Below are 20,483 nucleotides of genomic sequence, written 5' to 3' on the forward strand. Positions count from 1 at the left end.
TTGTATGTTTAAATCTTCAGTTATAGTTAAAAAGAGTGGTGGTGGGGGGAGAAACTCAACAAAAAAATAACCCCAGGGTGCAGAGCCAGTGCAGCATCTCTTCAGAGCCAGTCAGCAACTCATCTAAACAAGAAAAATCATGGATCTCCCAGCTTGATGGTTGAACTTCATTTTCAGCTCTCTTGGCTCATGACCAAAGAACCTAGACAATATAGTGCTTACTTAAATTGGACTTCAGTGGCATTTTATTTAAAAACTGAATTCATACTGTAATTGCGGTTTTCTTTGCTAGGCTTTTTGAATTATGCACACAGAGAATGTTAGAAACCGAAGCCATAGGGGTGGCCTGAAGAATATTCTAGCTGCTCTGTTAACACTGATTTTGAACTAATAGAGAACAAATCGCTGAATGTCTGGCACAGCTCAGTAACAGTTTTATTACAGTCTTTGAAATGAATTGTTTTCTTTCATTTTATTCTGTAACTTTTTTCCCCCTTTTCATCACATGACCCCATTGCATCAAAAGGGTGTTAAGAAACTTATTACTAGATTTTTGGGAAAATCAAGGAAAATCTGAATGAAATTAGAAGACTCATAAAAGTATATGTTTGCCTGCAAATATGTGGAATGATTGAGTCATGGGAGTTCATGTTTAAATAATCTGGTGGACTTCTTTGAAGATATAATACTGTGACAGATAAGGGAAATTCATTATATGTAAATCTTATAATTTTCAGAAAACATTTGGTGTTAATCAGAGGCTAGTGTCTAAAGTAAAGATTTATGCAAGGATGATAGTTTGTAGAAGTCCTGTGAAAATATGTTTCTCCTAATTGTATAAAAGTTAAGGAAATGCTGATCATAGAATTGGGCTCCTTTAATTTACTGTGTTTTATGTTATAGAATAACAAAATGTAAATAAAAATATAAAATAATAAAGAAGAAATCTGAAACCTTTTGAAGTATCCAGCACATATGATTGAAATGGAAAGAAGTAACAGAGTAAACAGTGTTGTTTACATTTTGCGTATCTCAGCGTGATAAGCTAGCATGAAACTTTCTTAATAGAAAGCTGCCTACAAGCAATGTTCCTAAATTGTTGTCACACTAGTACTACTAAAGCAAGATCTTCAGCTGTAAGAAAAAGGTTTAACTCCACTGAAATGAATGGGCTTGTCAGTGTGGCTCTGTACTTACCCATTACATTTTAATATGTGTTCAATTAAACAGAATCAGTTTACAGTTTGTTTATAGCTTGTTTTAATTTTATTTCAACTAAAGGAAATAATATATTTTAGAGGATTAGGAAATAGTAACAATTTTGATGATGTGTGTGGTTTAATAGTAGTAGTAGTAGTAGTAGGTTTTTTTCATTGCTCTAGTTTCTGTTGTAAAGGTTACTCCTACTTTTTCAGCTAATCCTCAGCCCAGCTGCACCTTCTCCAGTTTTTCCCACTGACAAATGAGCTGTTTTCAAAGTTGTTTGTGTTCAAAAAGACTAAACTGTATTTTATTCTGTTCTGGAACATCTTTAAAGCAGAAAATAGTTCTTAGAAGCAGCCTTAAACCTAGACCAAGCTGAAAATAGGTACTTTAAATGCACCCTTTTTGCTGTAACTGACAAGTAAGCTTTATTTGTGCCATTTTATAAAATCCTTCCTCTGTCCTTTTTTCTTTGTAGGTTTTTAATCTTCTCCCCCTCTCTTCTACATTAAAACATGTTAATTCCTCTAATTTAACCAGTCTTAATTTTGGAAATTGTATCTTTTTGCCAAAATACCAGGAAATCAGTGTTGGAATAAATTGTGGAATTAATTATTTGTGTTCATCCCATTCAGATTATTTTCATCTTCAACATAATCTGTTTTTACTTTGTATTGCATTTTGATGTGCTTTCTAGTAATGATATCCCCAAATGTATTAGCACATGGCAGTCTTTTGTACCAAAATCATTAACTAACCTGTAAATAGGATCAGTCTGAACACTTACCCTTAAATACCATGACCAGTGATGCTCCCAGCCTGACATTTTTCCTTTTATTACAAGCTGTTACCTTTTTGGGCCAGTCCTCATCCAACCTAAAGTTCAAGTGTACTGTTCAGGTACTCTGCTTTTATTTTATCTAAACTAGTATTTTGAGGCACATGCAAGAGGCTTTTCTGTGGTATAGATAAATTGCATTTCCTTTATCTAGAAAATTAATTGTCAAAGAATCTGTGAGAACCAAGGTTTTGATAACTCATATGTTGTATCTTTCCATTTACTCATTTACCATTTTTAGCCCCAAAATCTATTTGTAACACTCATCAAATTGATAAGGGCAAAATGACAGACCAGAACTTATCACAACCTTTGTTTTTTAAGTAATGGTACTGTTATTCTTCACTTCAGCTGTATTTCCTTTACCTTGATAGACTTACAAAAATCATTTTACTTCCAGATATGTGTGCTGGTTTCCTTAGAATCGTGTAACAGAGGTGAATCTAGGGTTTTTTTGATTTGAGTTTTATTCCTCAGGTATTATAACGTCCATTTCTATATCTCATTTTCTTTAACACTTGTATTTTTGTTCCCTTATTCAGCATCATAGTCTTTACTGAAAATTGAGACAGAATATTTTTGGCAGGGACCATGCCTAGATTATCTTTTAGCCTCAAACCACTCTCTCTGACTTATAAATTATGGAGATGTCTTTTAAATCAGGTTGATGACTTCACGTTTTTGGAAGTTGAAAGCACAGTTTATATTGCTCTGAAACAGAATACATCAAACTGTTTATGCAAAACATACATTTTCCAGGAATTCATAGAAGTAATTTGTGATAAATACCCTGATATGGATCACAACTATAGGGACATGTGAAATTCAATTTGCTGCAGTTTGCTGGCTTTAGTTTTCTAAAGCTGTCTTCTGCCCTGAATAGATTTAATTTTAAAAACCCTGGTTATTGTTATTCTTAAACTATTATTAGGATATTTAATCATATAAAAATATTTTTCTTAAAAAGGAAATAACTATTATTTATATATTAAATATTCTTATTTCCTGGTTAAATATTCTGTATATGACAGTTTTTCTTCAGATTAGATGCTTGTTCTCTTGGACTGTATACTTATGTTACTTCTCACTGCTTTTTTTCCACATCTTTGATATTTGTATTATTATGTATGCTATCTATTTGTTAGCTTTTTCTGAGCCTTAGAAAGGCTCCCCTATAATTAGGGTAACGTGGAAGGTAGATAATCTTTATTTCAAGCTGCAAACATAAGCAATTAATAGTTGCATCTTACATGTCAAATAGTTCTGATGAGTGTCCAGGGAAAATATTAATTCATTCTTAGAACTAGCATGAAGCCTAATGTAGACTATCTCGTTAAATAACGTAATTGCGTAAGTAATGTAATCTGCAACATTTATTGGGATTTGTTCCTAAAATGGTGGAAAGTGCTAACTAGAAAAATAAATAATGAATGCAGGATTAGGACTTGAAGAATCATAAGTCTTTGAAAATTACTAGTAATTTCAAATTTTGTTTTCAAGCTTTGAGTTGAGCTTTCTTCTTGCAAGCTATTGAGCTGTTACTGTGTGGAAGTCACATTTATGATGTTTTCTTTGCTTCTACCAACTTTTTGTTTTTAATAATGGGTGAGTTGACTTGGAATGTTTACTCCTTCCTAAATGAATGATTTGGTTTAGCTCACATACATCATCTCTTTTCCCCTACCCCCCACCCTTTATCAGCTGTGCAACAAGATCTTCTGAAGTGGATATGGTCTATATTTTTTGTTTTTAAAATTCAAAATTATTTAAGGATGATGGTTGTTCTGTCTTTAGTCAGCTTAAAATCCAAGAGTAGCACTGGAATTACTGTTTTTTCATTGAAAGCAGTAGTCAACCAAGGGCTCTCTGGGTCTCAAATTGAATGCATTTCTTGAAATAGCAGGCCCAGATTTTTCGAGACAGTATGGGTTTGAAAAATGGGAGGAGAAAACCATAAAGTGTATGTGTGATTCCACGTGCTATTGTTTTAATGTAGCAATTTAAGTGCAACCATTAACAGGAAATTACTCAAAAGTAATAACTACTACTACCACTACTAACACTTATCATTTCCTTTAAATAATGTCTCCAATATCTTTCTGCTAACAGTTCTGTTTGTCAATATTTACATTAAATACTCAGTTGGAGTGATCCTCTAAAAACTAAAATTCAGTCAGTGTCTCAGCCTTCTGTTGATAGAATTTTACCAAATGATGAGTATGTCCATAAATCTTATGTTAGTTTATAGTATGGGAAGAATTCATAACTTTCCCAAAAGAGATAAAGTCTTACAGTTCAAAGGCTGGGGATGGGAGGGGGGGTTGGTTTGTTTTTTCTCCCCCCCCCCCCCAGCAGTAGCTAAAGACGCTCTTATCTCTTTTTCTTACTGTGAAATAATCCAGTGATCCCATAGTGGTCTGACCATGAACCAACCTATTTGGAAAAAAGCCAACTTGGAGTAAAATGAAAAAATAAGAAGGAATTAATTTAGACAAGAGAAAGAAATGGTTATCTTCGTGCTTGCCTTATTCTTGCTGCTGGAATTTTTGTACTCTGAGAAAGTAATTTGTTTCGTGTCACTAGTCTGTTCATTGACAAGCATCAGATTGTCACTGACACTGTTTGGATAATCTGTGGTAAAATATGATATAGCCAAATAATTAGTTTTGGTTAGTTGCTGGTTTAGTACCAGTGAATAACTCATAATTCTTCTTAGAAGGTGAACCGTGTATAATTGGAGAAGTGCTTTCTCACTTATCTCTCAGACTTGAGTTAGCCTTTTCAAAACAAAAAGGGAGGGGTTGCTTCTTGGAAGAATTTTAAACCTTTAAGAATGTGCTTGTGGTACTTCTTTGAAGCATGTTAATTCTTGAAAAGAATGTATTCATTCCTTCTGAAAAGTGTAATCATTAATTATCTTACTTTGACTTTTTCTGAAGTATTTGGATCATTTCAGTCTTTCTGTATACACTTATATGTGGACGCAAATCCATGTGCTCATGCAGCTGTAACCTCTGCATAAGGACCACTATCGCAAATAGGCATCTGTAGATGCAACTACGTAAATGGTAGTGGTTAAAAAAAGAAAAGGGCAAACAGATGTGTTGGAACTTAAAAATACAGTGGTGTCAACCCTGAACTGTGCTCAGTCAGGTGGAGAGGGTTTTAGGGGTCTGCCTTGGCATCGTACCTCACTTTGTTTGGGGACTTCATGCATCACATTCCCACTTAAATGAAACGTCCTTTGAGCCAGTTTGCACACTACCAGTCAAATCCAGCCTGCTGTTACCACCATTTCTGAAACCAAGCCACAGCCTTCCTCTGCTGTTTCTGTGTGGAAATTTTGCTACAATTTCTCTTCCACAAACTGTCCTTATAGGGTCATTTTTCATGCAAAACACATACACTTTTGATGGACGCCAAGTACACATTCTAGCCTATCGTTTCTTTGAACTGGGTGTGGTGAGATGTCTCCAGTTGTTCTAAAGGTACTTTCTGTGGACAAGTTCTACTTTGGACTCATGGATGCATACCTGGAAAGGGATACCATAGGGAGGTTTGTTTATGTTCTTTTGTTGATGATACAAAGTAAACTTATGATTTCAAAACAGGACATCAGGGAGCGTCTCAGTGATCTTTATTTGGTTATGATTACAAATCCGAAGTTACCATTTGTAAGGAAATAAATTAATGTATTTTCTTGCCATTAGAAAAGCAAGAAAAGCTTGAAAGCCATTTAAAATATTTCTGAACGAACTGATGTGTAATTTCATTACTATAAAATTTTACAAAACTATTTGTAAATTTTGCATAATACATATAATTTACTTGATATATAAAAAATACTCTGATATTTCTGCTGCTCATAGTTGCAACTGCTCTTGCAAAATCCATCTAAAAGCAATATATTATCCGTAAGCCATATGCTGTCTTGAACATCCATATTCCATTATAATGTACACACTGAAAACTGTAACACTGTATAGCAATAGAAGGGCCAACAAAGTGTGACTTTTTTTTTTTTTCCAGTTTATTGATGGTCGGCTATCAAAATTAAATGCAGGAAGAGGATTCTCTGATGTTTTTGAAGAAGAAATCACAGCAGGAGGCTTTTGTGGAGGTACGGAATTAATATGAGTGTACTCACCGATGATGCTTCTTTGGGAGCTGTTCAACATGATGATGTTCTCAGGATGTCCTGTAAATTTTAGAAGTCATTAATCTTATTATTGCTTCATTGTATCCATTCATTCTTGGAAAGGTTTTAGCCTTTAACAAATCACTGCTGGGACACATACTATTATATATCTAGTTATGTCAGTATATTAAATGAAAATATGTTTTAATCCAGTAAAATAATACTTAGATTTCAATATATGAAATATCACTATATTATTTACATTTTTAACTGCATGTTTACATAATGATACCTTATATGTAAACTGTATTTTAAAAATAATTTTGAAATTTGTGCTGCCGAACTTTTTCTAGTTATTTTCCATAAACACTTCTAACTTTTTTCAAATCTAATTATTTCTGCAATGCATAAATCAGAGTGATTTCCTGAATTTTTAGAGAAATTTGCTTTCACCAGCAAATGTGTTACTCTAAAAAAGGGAAAAAATTTAACATTTGTATATGATCTCAGAAGGAACATCGAAAGTTTACCTTCTTAATAAATAAAAATATTAGTCCTTGTGTTGTTTCCCTCAGTTATGCTCACTGACAACTGTTGTAGCACTTTTCACATTAACTAGCTTACAGAGTTAACCCATATAGAAGAGTGTGTGCTGAATCCATTGCTGAATATTACAGGATTATTGATTGCTTTCCTGTTAGACATTTATTACAGCTATATTGTTATTTGAGGTATCATATTTGCTATCAAAATATTGGATCAAAATGTGCATGACACAGCATAAATACTGTTTTATGGTCTTTAAAGTCATGTAGAAGCTTTCTCAGTAAATGGAGGTTATGTGATTTGAGCAAATCCACTGAGTTGCATATGGCAGCTTTAGATGGTTTTCCTTTGCAAGACTGCTCTTAAATGGGCATATTTATAGAGGAAGGGATTTGGCCCCCATGGAGAAATCATTGAGTGGTGCAGAGCCATCTTCACCTTCTGTAAAATATCCTTTTTATGCTCAGAGTACGTAAATCCTTTTGTTCAATATTTTCACTGCCTTCTCCTGCCCTCTGTGTCTTGTGCTATGATCTAGCACATAATTTTTTTTTCTTGATTAAAGTGTGGTTAGTTATACAGATATTTACATCTTTTCTACCTTTTTAGAGTAACTTACACTGCTCTGTAAACGGATTTTAGGCATTGAGCATCCATTATTTAGATAGGTGGTGTCAGTATACGGAGTTCGTTTGCTGTCTGCAGTTAGGGGGTCAGGAGGCTGCAATAAAACTGCAATAGAAGTTAGATAAAGCTTGTTTCTTGGCTGCATGCTGGCAGCCTGTGAACCACGTCTCACCTGGCTCTGCTCAGGAGGGAATGCTCAGCTTCGCTAGCAGTTCTCAGTTAGATTGCACTGTGTGCATACTTTTCAAGTCAGACAAGCTGTATATGGCCAGGTTGTGGACAAATTGCTTAGGGCACATATTCAGTATTTACATAACTGCTGTCTCATTATCATTATGAAGTGCAGGGCTAACAATATGTATGCAATTGAAGGTGACATTTTGTGATGCTAATGGGGTAGAACTATGATCTCTTTGCAGAGTTAACTCCCATCAACTTTATCAGGAAGCCCAAGGTTTTTAAAAAACAGGTGAAAGCCAGCCTTCAGAAAAGTTACAGAAAGTTAGTGTAAGCTACAAGCTGTTAAAAGGACAGGTGAACATATTCTTAGCTATAGAGAGTATAATTTTAAAATTACTGAATCAAATGGGAAGTGTTTCTTTAAGTAATCTCTTTTTTAATTTGCATTTTTCCACATATGCGAGCATAACTAAACCAGCACAGAAAATTAAACTGGAAATTGGAGAATAAAACTTAGATTTCATTATTTTTTACGAATTTTTTTTTCCCCAGTAAAGTGGTCAAAACTTATTTCCCTGTGACTATATGTGAAAAGAGATTGGTCAGCCATCTTCATTACTTAAAATTTTATTTTCTGTTACATGTATTATTCTGTGGAAGTATTAGTTCTCAACAAGTTTTATGTAACTTTCAATACAAGAATATAGTGATGATTGATTGGCTCAGCACTTGGATTTCTTGTAGAATATAGCCATTAAAGTAATTTGTAATCACATGAATTTTACTATAGCAGTCTTTTTTTTTTTTTTTGAGTTGGTCTAATATCAATGGTGGTATTATAAGGAAAACTGAAAAAGTGAAAAGCTTTGTACCTCTCTTTTAATAATTATTTTAAGGAGTCAGCATTTTCTCACTAGAGTTTCAGGAGGCTTAACTCTAGCTGAGGGTATACAGTGTTAATGTGGCCTTTTCTGTAGATGGGTATTTATCTGTTTTCTTTATTGCTTTCCCTGAAGTCTCTCTACACAACTAGAAGACAGTTAAATTTCTTGGTGATTTTCTGTGATCTCATTTACTGTCTCTGGTAATTGCTTAAGTCATAGGCTGTGATAGAAAAGGCTCAGATGTGGAAAGAGTCATTGTTAAGGACACCACAAGCTAGATGATATATGAATATTTTTTATATGAATTTGAAGTTATGAAATGTCATGTTAGAGAAAGTACTTATCGTTCATTGAAATTTCATTAACACACTAGCAGTGGTTAAATTTCATTTTATTACATGTTATTTGCATGCTGCCTTCTCTGGTAGTCCAGGGAGCCAGATCGAAGAAGTAAAAAATGAGTCATTTTTTGCTTTAGGTTGATCTTTGATGTTCTTACTGGAGATAGATCATAAAGATTATCAGGTTCTCTCCTTTCTAAGCAGGCATTGCTTTAATTTGTGCCATCATTCCTGAGAGTTTGGGTGTCTCAAAATTGCTTTTAAAGAATTTAGCAGAATGGGTGAAAGTGCCTGATATGAGTTGTAAACAGCTCAGTTTTTCCACCTCATTGAGAAACTTGGGAATACCTTTTACAATGATCCAGTTAGTTTTCAGTCATGTTCTAGGAGAATGTTTTGGCTTTCCACTAGCCAATGCAATAATTCCACCCAGGCCTTAGTTAATTGATTATTGCAAAGCCTAAGAAGTTTTGACAACTTCTGTTAAAAGTCTGTAATGTCAAGGATATATCAGTATGGTCCTTTCAAAACGGATAAACTCTCTGAAACTTCAGCTGAAGTTTCTGAAACATTGTCAATGTGAATGTGTTGTCTGGGGTTAGTAACAGCTCACAGTACCAGAGTATTCAAGTGACTGATGTACTCTAAAACTTTATCAGGGATCAGGTACTCAATCTTTGGTGTTCAGCTGAAGCACCTTTGGGAAATAGTATTCATTTCTTCATCAAGTGCTCAGTAGAATTTAACCCTGTCCTTCATGGCCAGCTTAGTGGCACAATAGTCCTCGGTAGTCCTACAGAAGCCAGTAGCTATCACTTGCCTTTTAGAGGTTTTCCTTTGTGAAAGAAAGTAGATACAGTTAATAGTTTAAAAGGATTTCCCCTGCACAGGAGTATATAGCTGTGCCATAATCTTTAGACTTTTCTCTCATTCTTTTTCCCTGGGATGGTACCATCTGTAGTCCATGTCATTTTTGTACTTGAGAGTTTGCCCAGTAGGATCATTATGCTTGAATGTAGTTCATTATATATTATTATTTCCTTCGAGTTGGTGTTTTTCTTTTTAGACTTTTTAGCTGTATGTTACCTTATCATAGTTTTAATTTCTCTTTCTACCTCAATTGGAATTAAAAACTCTGTGTGGTGAAAAGATATGCTTTTACAAAGAAAATAGAAAACATGAAATAAGAGATACCTGTGTTTTTTTCTTAATGTATACATATTCTTATCTTTACATTCCTTGTCTGTCTGGGAAGAATGAAATTAACAAATAATCCTCTGAGGGAATTTTTTATGCAGATTGTGAGGAGGGTTGAAACATTTAAAATGTTGAACGTATGTTTGATTGTGTTACTTTTTACATTTCTGTTTCAGGAAATGCAAGATCTTATCAGCAGTGGATGCATACAGTGAAGGTAATATAAGTACATTCTATAATAAATAACATGTCTGTGGTATATGCAATAATTTTGTGGGTTTTTTCTTGAAGATGGAAAAAAAAAAAAAGTCCCATACACAAAACAAATGCCAAAATGCACAAGGTTTTTCTGTCTGTATGGTCAGGGATTTCACTGCTTTCTGTATCCTGTTACATTCCGTAACTGTGAATTAGGTGTGACAGTATGATTTGATACAAAGTTTATCACTTCTAGTAGATAGCAATTTCATTAATATGGATTTGTGCAGTTTGGCTAGCAGAAGACCCTTGGTATAACCTTGTTATTCTGCAGGATTAGTAAAATATATTATTTTAGATTAAGAGAATTCTTGTGTGATTAAATGAGATAGTTCTTTCTCTCAGGTCAAAGTATTTTTAAGTTGCATAATAAATATGATAGGAACACATGAAAAATAACCATAACTTCTGAATTGATTTTGAAATGGTAACAATGAATGAAGAATGAAAATACATCATTCTGTTAGAATGCATTGATAAATGTGTCAGCTATGATAATGACGTACTGTAACCCTTGTGTAGCTGCAGACAGCAGGTTGGGGAGGAAACACAGCTGTGGTTATTCTTACTGATTTAAAAAGAAGATTGTTATTTCTTTACAGCACACTGTTTATTTTTCCTTGCTGTTGTCTTAAGGTTTGACTTAGTTAAAATGTTATTAAAATACGGTTTTTGTATATTTCAGAAAGGCGGTGCACTGATCAACACAGCAATGACGAAAGCCACTCCAGCTGTGAAAACAGCATATAAATTTGTAAGATCATTTATTTCAAATAAATAATATACAAAAATGCCACAACTTCCTACAACCTCTCATTCTTCCTGAATACTTAAAAACCTAAGCATTTTATAAGTATATTGCAGAAAAACACTTCAGCCTGTAGAAAATTTTTAGCTTCATTTGTTTCTCATATAGCACTGAGATTTGGAGTTGATTCAGAGTCTTCCAGATAGCTTTTACACAACAATAGACATTTATCAAAGCATCAGTGTGCTGTTTTTGTTTCAATCATAATACATACTAGAAGCTTATTTGAATACCATTTAGATATTTAATACACAGCTGTAAACTCTGCCTAACCTGGTGACAACACGATTAAAACATGGACTCTGAAAATAGAAATTCTCATTTACACTAAGGTGTCCTGTAACACAGTGAGGGCATTGCAAAGTTAATATGAATGTGAAACGTTCTGTAAATGTTACATTTATATGTAATATAAATATAGTGTTATAGTGTATAGTTACATAGTAAATAGTGTTAACACGATGTAGTGATCTTCTGTTCAGAAGAGATACAGTTCTTGCTGGACAAACGGAGTCCTGGCTTACACAGATGCAATTTCGCTTTGGCACCAAGTGCTGCACTCTTGAAAAGATGTGGTAAAGCATCAGTGATGTGTGCAGCGAGTCTTTTCTATCATCTGCTCTTTTAAAGATGATACTAGAATACTCATGTTTAACTGGATTTAATGCTTATACTTTTAAGCTTAAAAGATCTTGTTTTCTAAGGCTGCCTAACCAATAAAGCATGTGAAATTATATGGTATTATGCAGTACAGAAAAACAGCAATAGAGTAAAATGAAGTGGGAAATACTTTAAGGTTGCATTTTTAATATACGGGAAAAGAATTTTGGCTTCATTTTTGCTTTTCCAAATGTTTCACTAGTTGGATGCATAATAAGTAGTCCTGAATAAATCAGTACATCAGTCTAAGCTAGTGTATTTTAAGTAAAGTTTTCAAACAGAATTTTTAATTTTACATCAGTTGAAAAACACAGAAGTTGTGGAGAGAAACAGGTAAATAAATTAAATATATTTCATATTCATGGACTCATTTATAATTTAAAAAATGGTTCATTAGCAGGTTATCTGCAAATTATTCTTCTTCAGTTTGCACCAGCTTAGACTGTGGTTACGTGATCTTCTCCCAGCCTTCAATTTTGATAATTATGTCCTTGATAATAAGGGTTCTTCAAAGTGAACTTCTGTGTATGCCAGGAAACACTGGTAGTTGAGTAATGTGCTTGGTTCCATCCGTCAGAGTTAGAACAAAGCACTCCAGAATGCATCCAAATGCTGTGAACATGATCTGGAAAGTTTAAAGTGGCTCTCAGGTTAGCATCTGCTACATGGCACCCCATTGTGCTGTTATTGAGCTTATAGATGTATGATTTAAGGATCAAAAAGACTCTCTGACCTCTTGATTCAAGAAAAAGATTTTCTTTTTCTGAATTTCCATGTATAGAAAACCATAGAAAAATAGGTGGTTTCCATATATTTATGTCCTTAAATGTATTTTTTAAAGTCCTGTTTTCAAGACAACCTTGAAAACTTCCATAGTGTTTTCCTATATTCATATAAGAAAGATACCTTTTCTTCTATTAGGGTTAGGGGTTTTGGCGGTGTTGTCCCTCCCATCTTTTCTTTTTTTCTACACCCCTCCTCTTCTCCTCTCCCCCCCCCCCCCCCCCCAAATGTTTTTTAGCATAAGTACATGGTATTTTGTATTGATAATTAATTTCTCTATTGAGGAACATTCTTGGCTGGTTTTCTATGCAACAGTGATCCTTGGCTGCCTATTTTAATACATACAGAATTCTCCCCTAAATAGCAGCACTACACTGTTCAGCAACACTGGGCAAAAATCTCCATCTGCATATGAAATCACTTCATTTCTCTTAAGATTGATGTTGCCCTGCAAGTTGCCAGACTGGAACACTGTAGCAGTCATCTTGAAAATCTTAACATTTTTCCAGCATGCCTTACTGCTAAAATACCCTTTCAAATTTAAAGGACCATTTCAAATAAAGCAGTGATGTATACGACAATTTTTAGCCTGTCCTTAGTAATACTGAAGAATTTTTGAGTGTGTACGTTTTCACAGCATTGGCATGCAGGTACTGAAAAAAATCCTTAAATATACGGACAAAGCATGAATATATAAAATATACTGACAATGCGTGTATGAAATTTGTGATGAAGGTTATTGCCCTTCTTTATATCACCAGGTGTTTAAAAAAAAAAGGTAAAATAAGTATGGCATCATAAAGCATGTTCCATGACTACAGCCAGTGTCTTGCAGAGCTACTTAAGTCCTTTTATTTTTCTAGGCAAAAAATCAGGCAAGGCAAGGAATAAAAGAAGTGAAGAGTAAGTTAAAACACAAGGTATGTAGTACACTTCTTACTTTCTTACCTTGCTTCCTGTATCAGTTTGAAGCTTATACTTTACAAATCACATGAGATTTGTGTTTTTAATGACTTTTGAAATATGCTTAGCCCTTTGTTCAACAATACATTTTTCATAACGAGCCCTCTGGCAACTATCTGTCATTCTATGCATCCACTGAATAATCTCTTTATTGTTTGCATATTTTATCGTAGAACAACAGAGGTCTTCAAAGATACATTAACAGGATGTATGTTTTCATAAAGTTGATTGCTTTGATATCACAATCGAAGCCTTTGCTTCAAGCTGAGAATTTGAGATGGGAGACTCGTGCAGTACAATGTATTTCAGAAGGCGTAGTTGTCTGTTTTGGCTTCATAAGATATGTGGGCAATGGCAATGTTTAAAAATGAAGGAATAGTTTCATTTTGCAAAAGCAACGTTGCAGAAATATCAGAAAAGATGTTTTAGGCATTTTGCAGCTGCTTTTCCCATTGAAAATTTTGTTTCCACTTAAGATTTTTCTCTAGGGAGAAGGGACTGTTTTTTAGATATATTTTATGCTATTTTAAGAAAACTTTCAAAAATATTTCGTAGACGTTTGAACAATTCATCTTTTAAATGACAATGTTGATAATTCAGCTTCCTGAGAGGCTAAATTTGATTTTCTTACTACAGATGGTATTTTCATGACAGTAATAGATTGTGGCAAGATAATTTTGAATGCATTCTGCATGCATAATATGGAGGGCACGTTTGTAGATAATGATTATAAATAAAGGAATTTAAATCTGTTTTGTTGTAGGAGAGTGAGGAATACTATGGGACTTGCAGCGCTGGTGCAGTACAGACAGCTCCCGTCTATACATTGCATTATGAGAAAAGAGCAAACTCAGAAAAACGAAGACTGGCACAGGTAAGACACCTGAAACTTCTGTCCTTATTCACATACATATGAGGAAAATTTTTTGCCGCTTATGGTAACGCATCAATGAATCTATTTAAGATTATTTTACTGCCTGTGTTTGCATAGTGTGATTAAAAGGCTGTGTTTGTAGAAATAATACTATACTGCTTGAATGGAGCAAAAATGTTATTCGTATTTCGTCTCTGTTGAGAGGGGAAAAAACAGGAGATTTATAAGTATGGATCTGAGATTTAATTCTTAAATACTGTTTTTGATAAAAGCTTCTCACAGCAAATACATTCTGGTCTATTCACCGATCTGTGTTAAGCTATCTTTTTTTAGTTTCTTATAGTGGGGCACATTAATTTTATTTTTCTGATAAATTGATTTGGCAGTCATATGGCCTTTAACCTTGCTCAGATAGTTATGATTTATTATTTTTTTAATAAGTCAGCTAGTTAATACGGTGCCAATCTCTTGTCCTTTTGTTCTCTAATCCTTTCTAGTCTTGATTTGAAGTAACAGGTGTAGTGTCTCAACTTTGGCAAGTGTTTTAATGTCTTTGGATTAATTTTGACAGTTTCATTTCAAAGATATCAATAAAGTAGTTTTTGTAACACTTTTTTCCTGGGAATAAATACCTGCATATGTACATATTTTAATGTGTGGATATAGATTTTTACATTATATTGTTATTGCGTGTTTTTAATACATGTAATTAATGTTTATATATGGATTTTTAATGCATATATCTTCCTCATATGAGAATTAAGTATAGAAATTCAGTCCAGCTGATCGAACAACATTTGGTTTTTTACTTTAGATATTGCAATGATACAAATCTGAATTGTCTATTTAATCAATTTGATTTTTGAATTAGTTTTTATCTGTAATAAATATAACGTTTATGAAATTTAACATAGAACTGATGTAGATTATTGCTAAATCATGTTGAAATTGTACATTAGTATTAAGTCATCATTTTTAGTAGGGTTACAATAATACAAAGACTTTCTGCTTTCCTTATTTAGGCAGGTTTTACTTTGTACGTGTTTTCGTGATCTCTTAAAGCCAGTGATAAAGTTTTAAAATATGTGCCCTCGGTATATTTTTATATATAGGCAGCTGTGGTGCCTGCATTCTTTCAGGAACTTGTGTACAGTAGATTTTCTTCGCTGAGTATCAGAAGAGAAGATACAACTCTAAATGTATGAGTATAGAGCTCTAGTGTTAATAACGTGAATGGTTCTTAAAATATTTGTTTCTAATAGATAACTGTCACTTTAATATATAGCAACTTCCCCCCCACCAAAATAATTTGATAATTTGAGGTACTAAAAAGCTTTTGATGCATTATAAGCAAACATTCACAGATTAGTGTAGGTGAATCTACAATTATAGGTATCTGTAACATGTAACACAAATTTACTCTTGTAGTCAGTGAATTTTTATAGGCTGCTTTTATGAAAGAAATCTGCAGTAATTTACTGACATGGTAGTGCTGCCTACTCTTAGGTACTGGAACCTAGGGATACAAAGGAATATAATTTACCTTGGTACAATTAAACATTTCTTTTGAAGGCCTGTGTTCAGACAGAACAATTTAACTTCTGTATGTTTTTGTGTTCATACAGCTGTATACTGCTAAATCCTTTGATATCATTGTTGCTGTCTCTACCAGTCGTCTTTTAATTTTGAAAAGAAGACAGAAGGAGTGCATGTCCGTCCATAGTTTTGTTTACATATATACATATACACATGCATGTTTGTGTATACACACATACATATACATGTACATATATAGGGTTTGTTTACTAGTGAAGCTTGTAACTAATAGCCCTGCAGTTTTGCCCTGCTGCAAACCAAAGGTCCCGTGTCTTGTCCCAAATGTCACATGAGCCCAGTGGGCAGGAAGGAGCAAATGGTGATCGCTCCCCAAGAAGTCTGGTCTTGCGCAGTTTCCTTCACCTGTCACTCATGCTATTCCCACTTTTTCCTCCTCCCCAAAAGCAAACAGACCAAAGTATTTCTAAAAATTAATAGTATACTGTTGCTACTCTTGTTTTTATTTTTGTTCTTGGTAAGTATTTGAATAAGATAACCTAAATGCAAGTTCTTTATGAATAAGTGGTGGTTTTAAACTTTACATCCAAATAAAAATATACATTTGCATTCACAAGTGCATGTGTATGAAAGAGACTATGTTTGATCTAGTACTGAATCTGCCATTTAAAAAAGTGAATTTTACAGATTGCTATTGTTGTCAGGTTTAATCCTTTTTTCTGTAACTCTTTATCCTCTAAATGAACCTTTCCACTCAGATTTCTAAAATGGTGCCCATGAGTGTCTATAGCAGTATAAGGATAGTGCTAACATGCAGTTCATGCACTTTGATGTATATTCAAAGTAAGGACCAGATATTGATTAAGTTGCAATGTCAGTGTATTTGAATATCCCCCAAAAACCTAAACAAAAAACCCAAACAAAACAGAGAGTGCTTTTAATGGTCATCTTGCTTCCAAACAAGAGGCACCTCTGCACTTTATTACTCTCTCTTCCATACTGAAACATTTAAAAACTTGTAAATATAGAGAATTTGGTATTATATTTTATGTCATGTTAGATGTATGCATTGAGCTTTTCATTCTCCACTTCCTGGAAACAGTTAAACATAAATACTAAGTAATAGTTACCTGAGATGCTATAAAACATATTTACTTTGAAACATTATGTATGATACGAAAGTTTGCTTCGGTGTAAAAGATCATTTTAATAATTGGTTCATAACAGGATTTTGGCATCTGGGAGGATGTTTCCTTTACAATAGGAAGTGAATCTGCTTTTACCCCAACAAATAATAGTTTGTATGTGGGTCTGCTAATTAGTACGGTTATTTCCTGTTTTGTTGATGAGGCTTTAATAAATGTCAAGGGTACAGCCATGAAGATCTCCCAATTAGGCTTTGCGTTTGTAAGACCCAACCCCTTTGCTTTTGTGTGAAGATGACAGTTCCAACTGCAGCCTCAGCCTAACAGGGCTCAAGGGAAAGGATACTTCTCTGGTTTTATTGAAAACAAGGCCAGTTTGGCCCAGGGAGAATACCAGCACTGGTCACAGTGCAGAGCCGTTTTTAGCAATGAATATTTACTAAGCTTTATCACTGCTGTCATAGTGGTTTTATTGTATCTTTTTTTGCCAGATCGGCAATAGACTTTAAAAAAATTAACAGTAAATCAAAACAAATTATAGCATATAAAATAGCTGTCAAAACCTAATCAGAGGATAAATAATTAAATGTGTTATTGCAAACTGTAGTGATCAGCTTGCCCTCCTATAATTTGCATTTTGAAAGTCTTTCCTAAAAAAAGAAATAACGGGAGTGCACACATACGTGCCTGTGTGCATGCGCGTGTGCGCACACACAATTAATCTTTGCCTAAGATGAATTGTTCTATCTCTGTTATATTCATTTGAGCTTACTCTTGCTTAGGTTAGCTGTTGTAGGCTTTTTATACGTGTGCGAGCTTAACTCTATTGCAAGTCAACATTAACAGATGGATTGCCCTAAGCAAGGGAAAACCACAACAACAAAATCTAGTGAAAGTGGAGGATTGAAGCTTTTTATTGTTAAGCCTTATTAAAACCTTGGCATGTGCACTGCTGTTAACTGTTTCATGCCTAGATCTAATAATATGTCCCTGGTATGTTTTATCTCCTACATTAATTAGGTATGTAGAAGGTATAAGAAATTACCAGCTAAAATTTTTGAAATAAAAATCAATATAAGCATGAGATTGCTTCAACTCTGCAGTATCTTGCCAATGATATTGCTGAGTTCCTTTAACTATTGATGAGGAGGGTACGGCAGTGCATGTATTAGACCACTGTGCATTCAGTTTTTGCATAATCTGTTTTAATTCTGTTTCATTATACACTCCCAGGTAATGCAGATTTCTGGGTAAAATGCAGTGACAGCTCTATAAAATTGTTCCAAATTAATATATAATTAAAAAGGGAGCGTGTTTATTATGAGCCTGGATAGAATGTCAGGAAGATCTGTTTGATTTCATGAATATGATCTTTGCAATTTTACTGTTATATCAGGTGATAGGGTAGCTTATTAAAAATGGAGTATTTTAGGATGTCAATAGTCCTAATGTATTTAGTGGCTAATAAAATGTTCTTGAAGATTTGCAGAATATCAAATAAGAACTACCGGTTCACTTTATAATTAGTAAGTTAGCAATGCCCCCTTGTCTCTAAGGAAATGTATGTAATACCTGTACCTTTAGGCATGCACTACCTTGCAGCCGTAATGGAAACTTGGGTATTTGGATTCTAAGTGTGGATTTGCTAGGAATCCCTGTGTGTCAGCACTACTTTAAATGTTTGTATATTGAAGAAACCAAGTGAATTACTTCCCATGACTTTGCAGGATCTAAATACAGTGTCTAAGAAGGTTTTAAAAACACTTTTGCATAAGGTAATAAAAGCTAAGTTAGACTTAACTTTTTTCTTGGTATTCTCAAATGGAAGAGAATTACCATTTTTTATTATTTTTTAAAAGCGTATCGCAAATGTAGCTTTTACACTTCTATTGCAGTATATCCTAGTAACTAGACAATATGTAATTCAGCTTGCAGTAGGAATACTTGGCTTCTGTTCAACAAAGATAGCAAGTATCAGGCAGGTAGATGTGTTCAGAATAACCTTACCTTCAGGATTGCCCCATTTATCAATACCCCTATAATGGCCAGTAAAATAAATGACATAATCATTAGCTACAAAGGGCTTCCAGTAACTGATTACCCTCCTTATCTGAAAAAGGTGGTGAGAGTGGGCTATTCTGAAAACCTTTCTTTTCCAGGAACATGAGAGGAGAGGAAATGCTTGTGATAATGCAGTGCTGAATATACATATTCTGTATAAGGTAACTGAACCCCTTCAAGAAAAATAGGAAAAAAAAATATCCTGCAGACAACTCCACAATAATTTCAGAAACATAAAAGCTCTGATTAAGGGCCTTTACCTGTATTTGGATTCAGATGATGTGCTTGAGATCACATCTATGCCTAGCATCCACAGATAATACTGGTTATATAGCTGGAGGTATCTTCTACTCTCATTGACTAAAATATTACAAATTGACAGATGTCATAAACAGTAAGAGCTAGTTTTTAATGTAAATCATGTTTTGTTTCTGTAAAATATAGTTTTGAAGTAAGCTTTGGTTGATTAGTAAATTCAGTTTTTTAGCTAATGTGGTGTAATTTGAAAATATTGTAGATATCATTAGCTTCCTTTAATTTGGAGAAAAATCTTTTGTCTTGATGTGTCAAGTAAGATCTCTTCATTCTGCAAAACAGGCAGATTTCCTTTTAATTAAAAATGAAAAAGCCAGGCAGCAAAAATTCAAATTGTAGATTACGAGAGTGCCCTCTCGTGGCTCTGATACCTTTCCGAAGTAGTACAGGCACACATATATCCTTTGCCTTGTATAAACCTTGCTTTTTACAACACAAGACCTCTTAGAAATCAAGCAGTTCTTCCTTTATTTTTTTTAACTGAAAGATTATCTGGATTTTGAGCAACTTAAACATTTAGATGCTTCATGCATCATGCATAATTTTATTTTCAGGAATATACACTACCGAGTAGAGGCATAATTACAAGATTGCTCAAACTTCCCAACAAGAAGATAGTAGATACTGCCTCTAAACAGTGACAGTGACTGATTTTAATTTAGTCAGTGAACACATTTAAAGAAAAACAAACCAATATAAGTTTGTAAACCTTTTTTTTTTTTAATTTCAGTATTTTTATTAGTGTGAGCTCTTTCCTCTTCTCTGCCCTGATCTCTTCTCACCATAGTTTTAAGTGAAGGACCGTTGCAAGTCCCTGCAGCAGAGTTCTGCTGTTTGTTCTGCACCCATAAACCACCATAAACCTTGTTGCTGCCTTTGAGTTTTGCAGTAAACATCACTTGAGAAATCTCTCCACTAATTACCATGATTCCAATTAAAAAAAAAAAAAAAAAGAGTGGAAAGATAGGGTTACAGTCAGGAAATCACTCTGGAATTTTTTGTTACGCTGTGGGCATTTAGTGGAACATTTGGTTTTGTCAGGGCAAAGTCATCAGCACATCTACCTCTGATTTATCCTACTGAGAGAGACATTTAGACAAACAAAAAG

General features: G+C 34.0%; 1 protein-coding gene across 1 annotated transcript in view; it reads left to right on the forward strand.

Annotated features, from left to right (window-relative positions):
- The window catches only part of DENND1B (DENN domain containing 1B), a 170,212-nt gene that overhangs the window by 129,756 nt on the left and 19,973 nt on the right, over positions 1-20,483 (forward strand). The window contains exons 16-20 of the mRNA XM_072867433.1: positions 6,071-6,161; positions 10,131-10,171; positions 10,898-10,966; positions 13,327-13,383; positions 14,190-14,300. Coding sequence (XP_072723534.1) covers positions 6,071-6,161; positions 10,131-10,171; positions 10,898-10,966; positions 13,327-13,383; positions 14,190-14,300 — 369 coding nt within the window. The remainder of the gene's footprint in view (positions 1-6,070; positions 6,162-10,130; positions 10,172-10,897; positions 10,967-13,326; positions 13,384-14,189; positions 14,301-20,483) is intronic.

This window comes from Ciconia boyciana, chromosome 7, assembly GCF_034638445.1.
Source record: "Ciconia boyciana chromosome 7, ASM3463844v1, whole genome shotgun sequence".
In the NCBI taxonomy this organism is placed as follows: Eukaryota; Metazoa; Chordata; class Aves; order Ciconiiformes; family Ciconiidae; genus Ciconia; species Ciconia boyciana.